The following is an 18,557-nucleotide window of genomic DNA, read 5'->3' as shown; positions in this document are numbered from 1 at the left end:
TTTTCTCCACGTTTTATCGTTCTTTCTCTCGCACCTTTTTCTTTCCGGTTACTGCATACTTTATTTTAACTGAGAGATAGGAGAAAGAATAGGAGAGAAAGAGAGAGAGAGAGAGAGAGAGAGAGAGAGAAAGAGAGAGAGGAAGACGGAAGAAGAAATGGCTTTATATACGTTTATCCAGTCCGGAAGTGGCGGCTGTTCGTCGTCCGGTCGCGTCGCGACGCTCGGGTTCGCTTTAAATTCTCAGAGAATTTCTCAATTTATAGTTTTCCTCTTGGTTCCTGAAGTTTTCAAGGGACTACGAACAAGGTAGAAGTAAACTCTAAAGAGAAAGAGTAGACGAAGAGGAAGTTCGATTCGAAGCGAGTTTAGTTCCTTTAAGTATGATTGTAAACAGTTTTCCGGACATGTCAGCCTGTTTCACTGGAAATTGCTTTGAAAATGTCACTTGATAGTTGTTTCACCATTAAGCAGCGTTTACATGTCACGTGCAAAGATTAACGCGAAATATTATTAGAATTTTAATGATATATTCGACGATTTTTAACGTTTAACGTGATCTTTAAGATTTTATTTTTTAGATATCCTTTCTTTTTTTTTGAAAGGAAAAAAAGAAAAAAGAAGAAACATTATTAATTAATCGTCTTAAAGGTTTTAAATTATCTTTTCTTTTTCTTTTTTTTTTTTTTTTTTTTCTTTTTGTTTTCCTTCACAGTTAAAACGCGAGATCACGTTATCGCGTGACTATCAAAGCTATCAAAGTGAATGCATAGAATTGTATTTATTATACAGACATTTAAAAAGGATAATATTCTTATAATAGGATAATTACGTATGCATAATAAATGTGATCGCGTCGAAAAATCTAAGGATATTTTCTTTTTTTTTTTTTTTTTTTTTGAAGAATTCGAAGATACTTCCACTTTCGAACTAGCCCAAAAGAAAATCCCTAGCGAACCAGTTACGGGAATTTATGTTTCAGAGTTTTCGCAGGGCGCCTCAACCAAGTCTACCTTTCTGGCCACCACGATACAAGCGTTCCTGTGTTTGTAGAGGTTTATCCGGAACCTTCTCGAGAACCGTCTAGGAATTCCAGTCGGAATTGCCGAGCTCGCAGTGGCTGGGCTGTCGGATATTTATGCTAAATAGGGATTTTGAAATACGATATTGCTCCCTTGCGCGGTCTCACAGTGTAATAGTAGAAACATCGTAAGAGGAGGATGAGAAAGAGGCGAAGGAGATGGAGGTCGCCTAGCATGTTCCAAAGCGAGAATACCATTAGAAAGGGAAAAGGGCCAAAGTAATTTCGGTCTAATGCGAATGAAAACGAGATATTCGTAGTTCGACGCTCTCGACCAAATGGATTTCACTTAGGAAATCTTCGTCGCGCGATCATTTTTCTTCCTTTACCTAAGTTTTCGAGTATCAATATTGGCGTGTAAAAAGAAGAAGAAAAAAAAAAAGAAGAATAAAAAAAATGTGTCTGTCTCTCGTCGCATAAATTCGCTCGTATTCATTTCATCGTACATAAAATATAATTAATATAGGTTGTAGCTTTTTTAGAATATCAAATCGATATATATGTGTGTGTGTGTATATATATATATATATATACATGAATCAAAATCTAAATTTTACAAAATTAAACTGCACTTAACTTGACCCAAAAGTCGCTTCAATAAATATGCTAAAATTCAAACGTGCCTCTCGCCGCTCCTACTTACGTAAACTAATGTGCGTTTCGTGCTAACTCCTCTTATCGTTCATAGTTCTGGAATCTCTAATATAACGCGATCACGTTATTTCTCACAGTTTTGACCTAATGCCGAACACGCCCGGCAAATGACGTATTCGATTCGACGAGTAAACGATTGAATAGCTTTCTGATATATATTCTATCTGATATATATTCTATCTTCACACACACACACACACACATATATATATATAATATATATACATATAAATATATATAGTTACATATACATATATGTACATCGTACCTATTGAGAAAGAGAGAAAGGGTGACTTTTTGATCTTGGAATGAAGCAAATTGTACGTCGTGACCAGACATAAAATAGTTGATTAGTTTCGGAACAGGGTATACTGAGTTGATATATGTGTGCGTGTGTGTATGTGTGTGTGTACATGTAGATACGTATATATGTCCTTGTTATACTATTGTTACTATGACAAGAAATCATCGAGAGAAGAAAATTATCTCTCCTTCTCTCAGGTCGCTACGGTTCGTTTAAAATTTACACTTTCAATCGCAATTTGATAAGAAAAAAAAAAAAAGAAAAAAGAAAAAAAAAAGAATATTCCACCTTTAAAACTTACCACGTATTGCAGGTTCGTCGTCGACTTGAAATTTTAACGAGCTCGCCCTTCTTGAAAACCTCAAAACGTGCCACATGTCGTCATTTAAGCCCTGTCCGACCGTCAAGCTCTGAAAAAATTATAAGGAACAAAAATGTTATATCAGTGAAAAAAAATTTATATTATTTTATTTTTCTTCGATGGATAATTGTATATCTCTATGTGATCCATTTTAATCGCATTAAAAATTAAACAATAAGCAGATTATTTTTCTTTTATTTATTTATGTTTTGATTTGAGAAACAAGTTGCTATATTTGTATTGAAATTAATTTTATATATATATATTTTTTTTTTATGTAAACATTTTTAAACATTTTTATTGTTTCAAAAAAATTAGATTTATATATACATATATATATATATATATATATATATATATATATATATATATATTTTTTTTTTTTTATTATAACGCAGTAAAGATTCTTTTTCTTTTCGTTATAAATATATTATCAAATCAAAGTTGATATAAATTGTAAAAAAAAAAAAAAGAAAAGAAAAAAAATAGAAAAAAGGAAAGAATAACATTTTTAATTTTCACAATTATAACCACACAAAAATCCAAAAAATCCGTCAATCTGTCTTATAAATTTAGTATTAACGTTAAAATTATCAACAATTATTTTAACATATTATGCATCTCAAATAGAAAAAAAAAAAAAAGAAAAGAAAGAAAAATAAAATAAAAGGAGAGGAAAAGAAAAAAAGTAATTAGTAAAACCGATCATATTTAAACATTTAATAGCAAAGAGAGTTAATAAACTCGTATTGCGATGAAATGTGGGATAAAAATTGTAGAGATTTTTTTTATAAAAACGCTTGAAATATATAAGTCATATTGACTGTTCGGGTAAATCCACTGTTAAACTAGAATCATTTAAACTTCAAGTTTATCGATAACGATGTAACACTTGTTAAGTGATAATGTTACAATGTAAGAATGTACGTGAGAGAGAGAGAGAGAGAGAGAGAGAGAGAGAGAGAGAGAGAGAGAAAGAGAAGTAGAGAAAGAGAAGGAAGTGGTGAGAGTAATCGGTCGTTAAAGAATGAAAGGAGGTCGTTAAATATTTTCCAGGTCCTTTTATCGGTTGGCCACTTTACACGTTCGCACGATTCTCGGATTATAGGTATTATTCGTTGGAATATTCGTTGGCTCGTAGTCACTCGCTTACATTATTTGTCGGAGAGAGCTAGTGGCGGATTAAAGGGAGGTCGCGGCGTTATCGCGTGCTGAACGGCGAACGTTTAATTTCCGTTCTCTGATTTTTACCGATATTCCTCGTTTACATGCGCCCAATGCGTCTACCTGCTACGTATGTATGTATATAGGTATATGTATCTATACAAACATATATATATATATATATATAAATATATGTATGTATGTGTGTACGTATCTATGTCTCGACGTTTGTTGAATTGGTATCGCTGATGCGCTTTGCTTAAATGCCGAGGAAATTCCTATGGAGAAATTCACGATTGAAATTTCATTGTCCAAAAATATTTCAATCGAATTATGATGATGATGATGATAATAATAATAATATTTTTATTATATATATATATATAATAATAATTATTATTTTTATTATTATTATAAAAATGAATATCAGAGATCTGAATTATTGTCACGCATTGAACTGTTAAGCTCTTCTGATGAATATTTTATAATTAGTCAACTTTAAGAATATCGTTCGTTCTTAAAAAAGAAATTAAATATTTTCTATATTAATAAATATATTATACTATGAATTTTAATAAGTAAGTATATAGGATTGTCATTCTATCGTTAATTTGTTAACTCGGATTAATATTTTAATTAGTTCCAATTAACAAGGGTATATAATTAATTCGTAATAAAAACAATATATCAAAAAATGATACAAAAGAGATAGATAAATAATGTGTTCCGCAATGAAAAAGGATCTACGTAAATAATACAGTTAGTCTTTTATCAGGAATGCAATTAAATTTTTCTAACGAGCGAATACATAATTCGTTTACCTTAGTTAACAAGTTAACAGGGTATTACGGTACTTTAGTTTTTGCTTCGTTAATAATAAGAGAGATTAGTTAGAGAAGAGTGATTCATTAATTGATGGATACAATTACAACGGGACGAAAGGTCGAAGTTACAAATTATCCTTTTCTGATTCTTCTTCCTTTCCTTTTTGTATTCCGCTTTTTTTCTTTTCTTTTTTTTTCTTTTTTTTTTTTTATTATCCAACAGTTTAAAACTTGATTAAGGCCATCATAAAACATTGTTCCGAAATATATACGAATCTCAGTCAGTGTGGCCAATAAAACGTCCATCTTACATTAGAGGATGCTCGATAACGGTGACGTAGAGCTGACGTTAGGTGACAAACGTGCGTCAGCCGGTGGATGATACATGAGCATCGTGTAGCCCACGGCGTTGTGGCAGGCGGACAGCCGTTGCAGGAACAAACAGATAGTGACGAGTTGTCCAAATTTATGAGGGTTTAACCAAATGAGACTGGTCGTTCGTGAATGGTTTGTCGATGGCTACTGTTTACCTTTAACTTTACCAATCGATGTTGATGTTGTTAAAGCCAATGAGAACTGGCCATAAAATATCATCGAGAGTTTTCATACATTGTAAATTACATTGAAAGAATTTAATCGACGTAATAATAAAGGATGACTGTTAATCCCGTTAGAGAGAACGATGAGTAAACGTTACATTGCGTACATGCAATGTGAATATTTTCGAAGAAAATCATTTCGAAAATCTATCGATTAGAACATTTTGCGTTTGAACGTTGATTATGGTATTATTATTATCATCATCATCATTATTATTATTGTTATTATTATTGTTATTGTTATTATTACTATTATTATTAACTTTTCATAAAATGTTATTCTCAGGTAAATTCTCTCAAAATTTGCTCTCGATGAATTTGGAGGTCATGCGGGAAGTGACACTTCTTTTTTTCCCTTCTTTTTATCTATCTTTTTTTCGTTGCAAAAAAAAAATCACTCAAATAAAATGTCTTCTCTTTGTTCGACAATTTATCGGGCCATTCTCGTTTCTATTGTTTTTCATCAAACGTTTCGATATTCGCGCTATGGATTGATGCGAATCAAACACGGTTATTAACTTGTTAACCAAAAAGATTTTCGTTCGATGAATGTGAAACGTAGGAAAATTTATTTTGATTGAAAATAAATAAATCGTATCGATGAAGAAAGGAAGTTACGGACGAATAAATAAAGAGTAACGAAAATAAAGAAGAATAAAATGGCAATGATTTCTTTGTACTTACTTCTTTTTTTTTTTCTTTTTTTTTTTTTTTTGCTTTTTTCTTTTCATTTCTTTTTTTTTCCTTTTTCTTCTTTTTTTTTTTCTTTTTTGACAAAACGAAACGTGTGACGATTTATTCGTATAGATCGGTCAAGTTTTAATTTGTTAAATAAATATCCATATTAAAATCTATTTTCATATTTCCAAAACATAATTTTTTTAATCTCTATAGTTAATCATACAAAAGTAATAAAATAAATTTGTTCTTGAAGTTCTACGTAGCCTTGAGCGATTTCGATAGCTCGTTTTGTTTCGTTCGCACGTTTTATTTCGATTATGAATTTTACGCGCGCCTATATATACATATAAATATATATATATATATATATATTTTTCTTTTTTTATATATACATATATAATATATATACATCCAATACGTCATTCGTTCTCGTTCGGTTTCGATTCTGTTAAATTTTCGTTTAACATCGCGACTGCCTCGGGTATTACGACAGGCAGACAGCAGTAATACCTATATATTATTCTCTCTCATCTCGGATTCTCTTTAACGTTGTTCGAATTACGAACGTGCTGAATAAATCCAATAGTTTTTGTGTGGAAGCGAGAAACGAAAATAAAATTGCCGGTAGATAGATAAATATACATCTATCTATCTATCTAGCTAATTAACTAACAATTCTTATAAGTTTCATCGAACATTGATTTTTCAATGAAAGATGAAGAAGAAAAGGAAAAAGAAATGGATAAAGAAGAAAAAAATGAAGAAATGGATAGCTCTCTGGATGGATAACATGTCGCACAAAAAAGTGTTTGCCACTATCGTTGCCGCTGTTACCTACACAACCACAGTCATCATTGAGAATAGAAGAAACGTGTGCGCACTTTTCCATGCCGAGAGTGAAATTACATGGAAAGTCTATCGGGCGAGCGGATATTACGATTTCTCTTTTCTGAATATCATTGCCGTTTCTCTCCTGGGAATAGGAAATCGCAGCCCGTTTATGCCGCATCTCGAACATCGTCTCGTCATCTACATATAGACTACGTGCATACTACTTGTATATATATATATATATATATATATATATATATATATATATATATGTACATATATATAGAGAGAGAGGTATTGTCTTTTCTTCGCGAATTTTATAGGAAAGAAACGAGAAAGGAGAAAAGTAAGGGAAAAAACAATTCTTACTCTCTTACGCGATATCATTCGGAAGAGAATTGGAAGAGGCTATCAGAATTGTTCATAAATGAAAATTAGTATCTTCGATTTGACTGTTTTTCGTAATGCTTTTTTAAAACTCGAAATATACACATACACACGCGCACGCGTACATTAACACACACACACACATATATATATATATGTATACATATATACGTATAAACGAATATATGTAGTACGAGCGTGCAATAAAACAAGCGCCATCGAGTATTCCCATTTTTTTGTGTTTTTTTTTTGTTTAATTTCTCTTTTTTCGTTTTATCCCTTTCACCTTTCCCCGCTTTTATTCGCGATAGTGATCGAAGCTCGCATGGAGACTCGTTTAGTTTTATTTTCTTTTTCTTCTATTTTTTTCTTTTTTTTTATATGTACATATATATATATATATATATATATATATATATACATGTGTGTATGTGTGTGTGTATATATATGTGTGTATATGTTAGCATGCCAAGTGTCCACCATTTTAACGGAAAAATATTTTTCATAGCTGAGTTTGTCCATTGTGTATACATATGTATATATATATATATATATATATATATATATATATATATATATATATGTATGTATATATCACATATATTGTACGTATGTAAAGAGACGTATGCATATCTATATGTATATGTATATGTATATAAATAAGTTGGGAATTTTGCGAATGTTCCAAGATGAAAATTGAATTTAATATTTAACAGTAGTGACGTTTAAATTTCGATTATCTTTGAATAATCAGGAGAAACAGGTTGAAAGCATAAACTGAGATAGAGGAAATAGAGTGACAAAGAGAGTTTCTAATTTTGAAGTTTGCAAGTGATTAGCAAACTCGGACGTTTCGCCTTCGGGGTAATTCTAGAAGGTAGAGCATTAACGGATCAATTATTATTCCATAGGATTATCAGAGACCCTATAGGCATATAACTATTACTGCGAGAGATTGAAATGTGTAAATCATGAATTTACTTGGACGTTTTGGTCACCGTTGTCTGATGGCTTCAAATTCTAAGTTTCCTTCTGAAAATATCTTTGAATCTTAGCCAATCTATATACGTATATATATATATATATATATATATATATATATATATACTTACATTACATTACATACATACATACATTACATACATATAGATAGATAGAGTTAAATAGCTTTCGAGTAGAGGTACTTCATCGATTCGCTTTTGGTCTTCTCTCTTAGACGTCGTCTTCCGACATTTAACGTCCAAAAGATTGAGAACTTTGATGAACAGTGTTACTTACCTACATGTTACCGATATTCCACACTAAAGTTTGAATCCCGTCAATGAATAGAGAAATGTTCCCACGATTATCGCGATAATTTCATAGAATATTTACTCGGTGCAATAACAATGTGGATTTATAATTGTGTATATGTCTATAATCTTTGTTTGACCTACATTTCATTTTTACATATTAAATATTATTATATTATGTTTTGTTGATTAAATAATGTTTCATTTGTTTCTTTTCTTTTTCTTCTTTTTTTTTTTTGTTTTTTTTTTTTACCATCATAATATTATTTTTTATCCATTAAACTACTTCGCAAGGTTTTAATAGGATAATTTTAGTTCTTTATGAAAAGTTTAACAAACGATTATTTACGAAATTATTTGGAATTATTTGAAAATCCTTTGAGATCTTAAATCTTTAGGTTTTATATTAAAGTCTAAATATGTGCTCGTGTGTGTAGGTTTATGTGTGGGTTGTATAAATTTCTGTGTAGGTGTATGTGGGTGTGCCAACTTTACTACCGTTCGTTGTTTGCTAATGGCTAATTGGAATGACTTGAAATTTATACTAAACAATGAAATTACGTGCAAAGAGAAATCTGAAATAATTCCAATCGGATTTGATGAACGATTTAAAAATGATGGTATCGTAAAAAATAAAAAAAAATATATATATATATATGTTATATATGTATGTATATACATATATTTACAAAGGAAAAGAAAAAAATTGTAAAAGAATATTTAAAATAGTATTAACGATTAATATGCGAACCACCTATATTGGTTGTATTTATCATGAAAGAGTGAAGCTAAGTTACACAGACGAATAACGTTCATTCTTTTTTCATTCACTTTAATTTTTTCACATCTTTTGTTTTCGACGTTTCAAAGGTATGCATACACATTTATAAAAGTACAAGAAAATAATAATAATAATAATAATAATAATAATAATAATAATAATAATACAGAAAATACATCTTTTTTTCTTTTCAAGATTTTAATAACTTCACGATTAAAATTACGACGGAATTTTAAGGTCAAAGTTTGGATAGAAAATAGCATTAGTTACGATTTTCATACTCATGTGTTTTGCATCAAACAACGCCATCTGTTTCTGATACGTTATTTGCAAGCAGAGCTTGCAAGCTCGCGGTTGTTGTCGTAGCGAAGGCACCGAGTCAAACGAGTGTTCTTGTACGTTCTATCGTTTATGTATAAATGCACGTATGTATGTATGTATGTATGTATGTATGTATGAATGTATGTATGTATGTATGTATGTATGTATGTATATATGTATATACGTACGTACGTAGGTAAGTTGGTGCTGTACGTTCGAGTAAATATCAGGTGTAACTAATCTACAAAGGCGTGCGCGAGTGGCTTTGCGAAGTCATCCGATGAAACTTCCAGAAGGGAAACTTTGAGCCTCCCCCCATCAACTACGATAGGTTTAAGGGAATATTAATGCGCGTGACAAGGTAGAATATCACGCGTGCCAACTATAACGCGTGAATCTACTTCCGGCTTAGAACGAAAATGTTGCGTGTAAATTGCTATAACAAAACCAAAGAGGGAGAGGCAGAGAGAGAGAGAGAGAGAGAGAGAGAGAGAGAGAGAGGGAGAAAGAGAGAGAGAGAGAGAGAATGATATGAAACTGGTAAACGCATTCTATTTTTATCAACACGATGAGAAAAGTTTTATGTAACAAAAGAAGGAAGAGGATAAAGAAAATATTTGACACGAATATTGAATGAATTTATGGAATATCGAAACGAATTTCCTGAAAATGTTGAAGCACGATTACCTTTAGTGGAATCTATTTCGTCCTGAATATTCAACTTTTAGAGTTCGTTGAGATTTAATCGTGAATGCAGTGATTTTCGTAGGAATAAGTAATTAGTAGGAAAAGAGAGAGTGTGAGAGAGAGAGAGAAAGTGTGTGAGAGAGAGAGAGAGAGAGAGAGAGAGAGAGAGAAAGAGAGAGAATATTTGGTCTGTAGAGACGCATTAGCGCGCATCTCGACCACTTAATTAGTCGTTGAAAATTTCATGCTTACATTAGGTCTCCCGCTATTTTCGTTAGATCGATAATGAACGTTCTCCCTGGTCCGACCTTTAATACATTCTTCCTATTCTTTCTTTGTTCTTTGTTTTCTTTTCCTTTTTTTTTTTTGTTTCTTTTATTCTTTTCTTTTTTCTATGAATGAATGGAATTGATTATGTGAACAATATCTGTCAGACAGACGATAGAGAAACTGTCTTCGACGATCGTCACATGACGACACGAAGACACATTTGTCAAAGATATATAACAGATAGTTCTCATTGATGAACTAAAATGTCTCGAACTTTAGTTCTCTCTCTCTCTCTCCCTCTCTCTCTCTCTCTCTCTCTCTCTCTCTCTGTACGTATGTATGTGTGTATGTATGTGTGTGTGTGTGTGTGTACGTGTTTCGTTTATTATTATATACGTAACAAATTTTAACGAAATGTATCGATCGTCTAAAATTAGAATTAATTAAAACGAACAAAAGTTTCTCCTTTACGTGCTTGCATAAGAGAGAGAGAGAGAGAGAGAGAGAGAGAGAGAAAAAGAAAAAGAGAAAAAAAATTAATAAAACAAAATTAATATAAAAGAAAACGTCTATCACAAGTTACATAAAAGTAAATAAAACCAATAAGATCTTTTTCTATGAAATAATAAATTAGGTAGGAAATGTTAAAAAAAAAAAAAGAAAAAAAAAAAGAAAAAAAGAAAGAAAGAAAGAAAGAAAGAAAGAAAGAAAGAAAGAAAAAAAGTAATTAACGTAATCGATAAAATAATAATTAAAAATCCGAGATAAATTATTAGTCTCTCATGAGATATCGATGATTGTTCCTAAAACGAGATAGAGTTTTGAAAAAAAAAAAAGAAAAAAAAAAGGAAAAGAAATACATTGAGCACAGATGTGGTGATTGTCAATGACGACGACGACGACGACGATGACAATGACTACAACGAAGACAAGGACGATAACGAAGACGATGAGAAAAATGTAATCCTATTTACGTAAGCACGTTCCCGTTAATCTTTGTCCGTTCGATGTTACCCGCCAGAAAGAATATCGCTTTTGGTGAAGATGCGAGGCCGACGGACCGCTAAGATCCATTTACTGACTGGAACTTTGCTCCTTTGATGTATTAAGTTAACGTCCGAACAGTGTGGCGACCTACTCTTCTTCTTCTTCTTCTTCTTCTTCTTCTACTGCTTTTTTTTTTCTTTATTCTTCTTCTTGAACGCGCGTGCGCTCGCGAGTGAACGAGAGAGTGAGAGAGAGAGAGAGAGTGAGGAGGGGGGGATAAGAAAAAAAGAGAAAGAGTATGGCGCACTTTTCTAACAACGCTAAAAGTGCTTTCAACTCTTCGAGCTTGCTTGGGACGGTCCAAGAGCTACCAACGAAGATCTTCCTAAATTATGAAGAGAGACGTGGACCGGAATGCTCTCGTAAAATCGAGTTAATGCTCCTTCGAACGTTACTGCCACTTCGTTTCTTTTTTTTTTTTTCTTTTTTTTTTTTTGCTTCTTTATTTCCTTCTTTTTATTTCTCTAATACTCTCTATCTATCTATCTATCTATCTATCTACTTATCTATGTGTCTATCTGTTTGTCTCTCTCTCTCTCTCTCTATCTCTCTCTCTATCTACTTTGTAAATTATATCGAACGAAAATTTTAATTCGTTCGAATGACTTTTTTTTTAATCTTCAAGAATACCGATAATCGATAATTAAATAAATATATTTTGGGTTTGCCACAAATTTTTTTATTAAATATCATTAAATTTAATTTTCGTTAAAACAAATGGTAATACCGATGTGAAATATTGATTTGATCATGTAATAAGAATACGAGATAATAGAATCGATTAATTAATTAATCGTATAAATGTTAAATTATTGTTAATAAAGAAATACTATTTAGTCCGATTATATTCAATTATTTTTAAGTTTTTTAGTATATATATATATATATATACAAGATATTTCTAAATTGATATAGATAAATACTGTTATTACTAATTAGACAGAAGATTTAATAAACTCAATTTGCGTTAAACTAATTAATTTACGTATCATAATATCTACGTGAACTTTAATATTTATTTATTAGATCAATGGACTTGTATTAATTAATTCAATTGATAAAGAAGTTAAAATTATTCTTATCTCGTTCATTCAATAATAACAACAAAAGCATACAAACAAAACCCTTATATTCGTAACTCAGGACATTTCAAGAAAGATTTTAAAAATACTTTGGTAAGCTTACCTTTTCCCTGTCGCCGATATGAATAAGCATCTTAGCTTTTCCTTCCTCGAGGAATATTTGCAAACGATCGCTGCTATTTTCTAAACTCGTAGCTATCAATAGACCACGTGGTCTGGTCGTTTTGAAACGTACGATAACTTCTTCGGCTTGCGTTCTCGAGTCATCCGGCATGAGTGCAGTCATTTGTTGGGTGCCGTTTAAATGTAGGGTCGAAGCGTCTGAAAGAAATCAAAAGATAATTCAATCAAATTAGAAATAAATAGATCATATTCGAGAGATTTAATTAGTTTTTTTTTCTACAATGAATAGAATCCGTTTGAAGTAGATATTTTCTTTTTTTTTTTTTTTTTTTTTTTTTTAGAATAATCTCATTGAACGATAATATCATTAAATTTTTTATTTTTTCCTTCTTTTTTCTTTTTTTCTTTCTTTTTTTTTTTGTAATCTTTTTCATTTTCGTTCGTTACTAAACTTCAACCGATTTGAAATCGATGAATTATTAGAGAAAAGAAAAAAAGGAAAAGTAAGAAAGGAAAAGGAAGAAAAAAAATTAAATCCACTGATGAAGGAATAAGGAATCAAAAGGAAGAGATTACTTACCCTTTCCACAAGTAGGACCGGTAAATGGTGTTCCGGTACAATCGCAATGAAATCTGTTCCAACCCTCGAGACAATATCCACCATGCATACATGGTTGTGAGGAACAATGTAAGGATGGTTGGGCGTGACAGGCTGGCCTCACGGCACCTAACAAATCGTCGTGAATTTCCTTGTTAAATCGATCTATAACACGTACTAAAACTTTCTGTGATAGTGGCCTACTCGAGTCAGATAATGGCTCCTATAATCCATGTTGAATTTAATTTTGACGAGTACCACTCGAACGAGATGGTCCGCTACTCGAGTAGAGAGACGTTTTCGTTCTACTCGAGAAAGAAGTGTATCAAAAGAAAAAAAAAAAAAAAAAAAAAGAAAAAAGAAGAAAAGAAGAAAAAAACGAAAGAAAAAGAAGAAGAATAAGAAGTAGAGAAGAAGAAAAAAAAAAGAAGAAGAATGAAACGAACGTAAAGTGCATGAGAGCAATGCTAAGAGAATAACGAAAACTCACAAGCTGCGGTGTCCGAGTGGTTAAGGAGTCAGACTCGAAATCTGATGGGCTATGCCCGCACAGGTTCGAATCCTGTCCGCAGCGAAATTTAAAAAGAAAAAAAAAGGGGAAGAGAAAGAGAGAAGAATTTTTTTTTCTTTCTTTCTTTCTCTTATATACATTTAAAAAAAAATTTTTTTTCCATTATTTTCTTAAAAAAAGAAAAACTTTAAATACCGAGCTAACCTTAATTGTTAATTGTTCGTGGAAAAGTAAAAGGAAAGAGGAAGATTAATTTCTGCAATGTAAAAAAATCAAACGTACATACATTATCGTCATTCAATATGAGAGAACTCTGATTTAAAGGAATATAAATATTTTAATGTTTAAGATATCTATAAAGTAGTCACCTGAATCTTGTTGCTGTGCATATCCAGCTATGTCAACGGGATGACCATTAATAACGAGATCTCTCATGCAACCGACATAGCCTTGTCGCAATGTACCAGTCCATAGAACTGGTGGGACCGTCAATGGAGCGAAGGGTGCTCCTACTCCACCGATGTAAAGCAATCCATCCAAATCGAGTTGGGTTGAATCGCCTGACCGAAAGAAATGTACTTGATGTTCGATCGGTCGTTATGAAATTCATAGAAACGTTATGTACTTCGTTTCTTTTGAGGAATCTACGCGTAGAGGGAAAAAGGTAGAGAAGAAAAAAAAAGAAAGGAAGAAGGAAAGAAAGAAAGAAAGAAAGAAAGAAAGAAAGGAAGGAAGAAAGAAAGAAATGAAAGAAATAAAGGAAAGAAAAAAGGGAGAAAGCGGCAGGAGAGGGAAGGGGGAGGAATGCGTTCGCATTTGAAAAATATCAGATAAAATTTGATCATCGAACGGCACTTATATGCTTCCGAATGAATTCGTAACGAGTAATAGAAAGAGGGTAGAAGGGAAAGAGAGAGAGAGAGAGAGAGAGAGAGAGAGAGAGAGAGAGAAATAGGCCAAAATCACTGGATTGCTCGTAGGGAGAAATTTTAAAGCTGACTTTTTCGAACAAATTATCGTTCGTTTAATTTTGAATGTCCGGCGACTATCGACGGTCAGAGATTGAGCACGTAGGTTGACAATTTTTGGTTTAGATTGTATTGCTCTTTTATATTTTCACAATTACTAGACAAATCAAGTAGGTAAACTCGCGATTTGTCAAATTAACGAGAAATTCGAGAGGCGAAGTAGATTCGCCCTCTCTTTTTCCCTTTTCAACGAGAAATACAAGTATCGAATAAACACGGTCCCTGTCGCTTTTTGTATTTCTATATTTTCGTTTTTTTTCTCTCTCTCTCTCTTTTTTTCTTTTTTTTTTTTTTTTTTTTTTTATTATTGTTTCAAATTTTTTTTCTTTTTTCTTTTTTTTTCTTTTTAATCATCTTTTTATTTTCTTCTTTCTAGTAAACGAGTGAGAGTAAGAGGACGAAATAAAAATAATAATGAAAGAGAGAAAGAGAGAGAGAGAGAGAGAGGGTAGAGATGGGTCTTTAGCACTTTCCAAACATGACGCTTGGTAGACAAATGCGATTAAAAATGTAGAAACTCTTTTTGCAAGTAGACCAAGCTCGATGGTTTATAGTTTCGAAGGATGAGGTCGATGGATAAAATAAATTTTCGAATAGATGTGAAAAGTTATCGATCGGGTTTGTACTCTTGATTCGTGCCAAGGAACATGGTACGGTGTTAGATAGTTCGAAGAAGAACCCATCGACTTTCTCAAGTCGGTAGGGGTTTACGTGCCGGTATTATTCAGAGAAACGCGAGCTTGACGAATGAAAGACATACCCCGGAAGTCACGGAAAGTCACGAAACTTGGTTGATAGATATTCGGATGGTGGTTACATATACGATGGGCTCGACGTTTACAGAGAAAGTCCGTCTTTCAACGATGGCCTCGCGAAGTAAAAGACATCTTGGCGATCGTCAAGCAAAAGGAGGAGGAGGAGGAGGAGGAGGAGGAGGAGGAGGAGGAGGAGGATGAGAAGGACTTAAAGGAATATGGAGTAAGATGTGAAGTGGTAGGTCGAGTGTGTACGAATAGAAGGATAAGAGGAGGATGAGGAGAAGAAGGAGGAGAACTGAACAACCCGATATTCCTTCTTGCTAAAGTTCGAGCGGTAGATATTATTCGAGGCGTAGACTAGTGTTGAGCTACGATGAAGGACCTACACCCGGAAACTCCAAACTTCCTGTTTATTTATAGGTTTAATAAAGCCGTAGAAAGTCCACGAAATGTACTTCGCGTCCTCGTTCGCCAGGCTCTCGAGTTTCGAAAATTATTAACGGCATTTGTTTCCCAGGTACCTACCGACCAACCGTTCGGCCGTTGTGTCTTCTTTCATTGTCTCTCTTAATTAGCGAACTTATATATATATATATATATATATATATATATATATATTTTGCAAAAAGGAAAGAGAAGAAAAAAGGAAAAGAAAAAGGAAAAAGAGAGAGAGAGAGAGAAATATTCTAAGTAGAGTAAAATTTACGAAAGAGAAAGTTCTATAACAAATAGAGAATTCGAGGATCGTCGACACCATTTACGTGTATGTACCTTTAAGAGTCTTATGAAAAATCGATCGCGTTCCTCGAAGCTAGCCTAGCACTTTCACAACGGCAGAGTTATTTTTCAGTGGTCGCTACTGTCTGGCCAAGTGAGAGCGGTTGGTTAGTTGCTCCAACAGATAAGTGTACTCGAGCATGTAACTCTGAATTACGAGTGCCTCTTTTGCCCTTTCTATGTTCCCAATCTCGTCTGTCTGTCTTTCCGTTCGTCCGTCCGTCCGTCCGTCTTTCTATCTCTATCTCTTTCTTCTTTCTCTCTTTTTTTTTTTTTTTTTAATCTCTTTCCGTTCTTCATTTTATCCTGCAACGTCGTAGTCGAAAAGAAACGAGTGTTATATGCATGCTGGAAGGATATGCTTTAGCGATAAAACACAATGTGTCCGACACAGGACATACGGAAAAATTGATTTACGATTCGTATAAGAGAAAAAAGAAGAGGAAAAAAAAACAAAAGAAAAAGAGAGAGAGAGAGAGAGAGAGAAAAAAGAAGAAGTAGTCACCTGGTGTACGAAATTCTACGGTAGAATCGTCGACAGTAACACGACCATCCCTGTCGACACGTCGTAGAGCCACGTCATGCCATACACCATCGTCAACTCGTTGCTTCGATGCTCTCACCTTTACGGATCCGCTTCCAAGATCGGCATGGAGATAAAGGTGTCCACCTAAGATCTCAAATGCGAAGAGATCTTCCTGCGTGCGTGTATGTATTTGTATGCATGTGTTTTTGCGTGTGAGAGAGAACAAAAGAGAGAATAAAATTTATTCAAGTATATTTTTTCTTCCTTCTCCTGAGTTTCATTGCATCCCATTGTACACTGTCATCACATTATTTTCACAATCTAATATATATATTATTATCATTGTTATTGTATTTATTATTTATATATGATTATTTAATGTGACATTTGTAATAACGAAAAATGGCCCGATACACCGTTCTTTTTTTCTTTTTCTTTTATAATAAGAATCAATCGAAATTATTTTCAATATGAAAAGAGTTAAACTAGGATAGAGACAATGAAGAGGTATTATCCATTTAAAAAGTGAAATTATTTACATTTTTGGGAGTAATGTTCTCGGGAGAATATCCTTATGAAAAATGAATCACTTTAATATGTAGCAATAAAGTAAAGATTTACTAGCTTACTTTGTAAATTAGTGCTCACTGTTTCCTAAAGTAGGTTAAAGAAAGGATGCTATTTTAAAGTTGTGACGGGTGGTCCGACATTGCCGTCACCTATTTTAAAGTTTTACCGCACGTTGATAGAATCACTAATAATCTTTACTTTATTATATTAAATTGTTACGTATATAATCATGACAGAAGAAAAATCGACCGTTACATCGTCGTTATCACAGCCCGATCGAGATAACAATGATTTGAGAAATATGCGTAAAAAAAAAAGAAAAGAAAAGAAGAAAAAAAAGAAATAAAAATAAAAAACGACTATTCGATTTGTATGAAAAAAAAAAACATCATAAAAATGTTCAGACATAATGCGAATTGACAAGTTCTTTGACAACAGAAGGACGAATTTCGTATGGATTTTGAATATATTTCGAAAATTTTCGATGATGTTTCTTGTCAAAATAATCCGAACAGTATTGAACTATGGTACAATCGAAAATGCATGCCCTGTCGTTATCGGTCATAGAGATCGGCCTAAAGGTAATTTAATAACTGATGCATAAATTTTGAACTTTTCCCAACGCCTATGCGTCCTTTTCCTCTCAAGCGATGAATTTGCTTGCTCGTTTGTCCACCAATGTGAATTTTATTGATACCGGTTATAAAACTTTAGAGAATCGTTTATGAATCGGACGATTCGTTCGCTGCTCTCGCGGCAATTTATCGATTTCACGCTAGTCCTGTTCGATTCTCTCGTTTTCTCTCCATACATATTATTCCTCTTACTTATATATTTTTATTCATTCATTCATTCATTCATTCATTCATTCATTCATTCATTTTTGTTTATTCATTCGTTCATTCATTCATTCATTCATTCATTCATTCATTCATTCATTCATTCATTCATTCATTTATTTATTTATTTAATAATTTTTTCTTTCCATTTTTTTCTCTTCTCACTTCTAAATATGTATATCGTCGGGTCGAATTAGAAGAGACATTTAATCAGTTCATATCAGACACGTGCAATTATCGTACACGTTGTGATATTGATCGATATAGATTGAACATTTATCACAAATCTAATATAATATGTATTTTTTATACGAATGTCAATACAAAAGTGGATCAATATCAATTCGTTGATCTTCATTGATCGTAATAATTATATATATATATATATATATATATATATATATATATATATATATATATATAATTATATATATATATATAAATCGAGTTAGTTATATGAA

The 18,557-nt window shown here is 32.4% G+C and overlaps 1 protein-coding gene and 1 non-coding gene across 18 annotated transcripts in view; one reads left to right on the top strand and one right to left on the bottom strand.

Moving 5' to 3' along the window:
* The window catches only part of LOC124951551 (neurexin-3b), a 258,641-nt gene that overhangs the window by 70,930 nt on the left and 169,154 nt on the right, over positions 1–18,557 (bottom strand). For all 17 annotated transcript variants that reach the window (XR_007101632.1, XM_047500099.1, XM_047500100.1 and 14 more), the window contains 5 exons: positions 16,667–16,859; positions 13,967–14,158; positions 13,070–13,216; positions 12,470–12,687; positions 2,341–2,449 (listed from right to left, as the gene is read on the bottom strand). Coding sequence is in view for 16 of the 17 variants with exons in the window: in XM_047500099.1 (XP_047356055.1) it covers positions 2,341–2,449; positions 12,470–12,687; positions 13,070–13,216; positions 13,967–14,158; positions 16,667–16,859 (859 nt within the window). In the remaining variant the exon portion in view is untranslated. The remainder of the gene's footprint in view (positions 1–2,340; positions 2,450–12,469; positions 12,688–13,069; positions 13,217–13,966; positions 14,159–16,666; positions 16,860–18,557) is intronic.
* On the top strand, positions 13,580–13,661 carry Trnas-cga. Its single transcript has one exon. It is a non-coding gene; the product is annotated as a tRNA-Ser (tRNA).

This window comes from Vespa velutina, chromosome 9 (genome assembly GCF_912470025.1).
Source record: "Vespa velutina chromosome 9, iVesVel2.1, whole genome shotgun sequence".
Classification (NCBI taxonomy): domain Eukaryota; kingdom Metazoa; phylum Arthropoda; class Insecta; order Hymenoptera; family Vespidae; genus Vespa; species Vespa velutina.
Note: the sequence above shows the minus strand (reverse complement) of the source record. Positions and strands in the feature narration are given on the sequence as shown.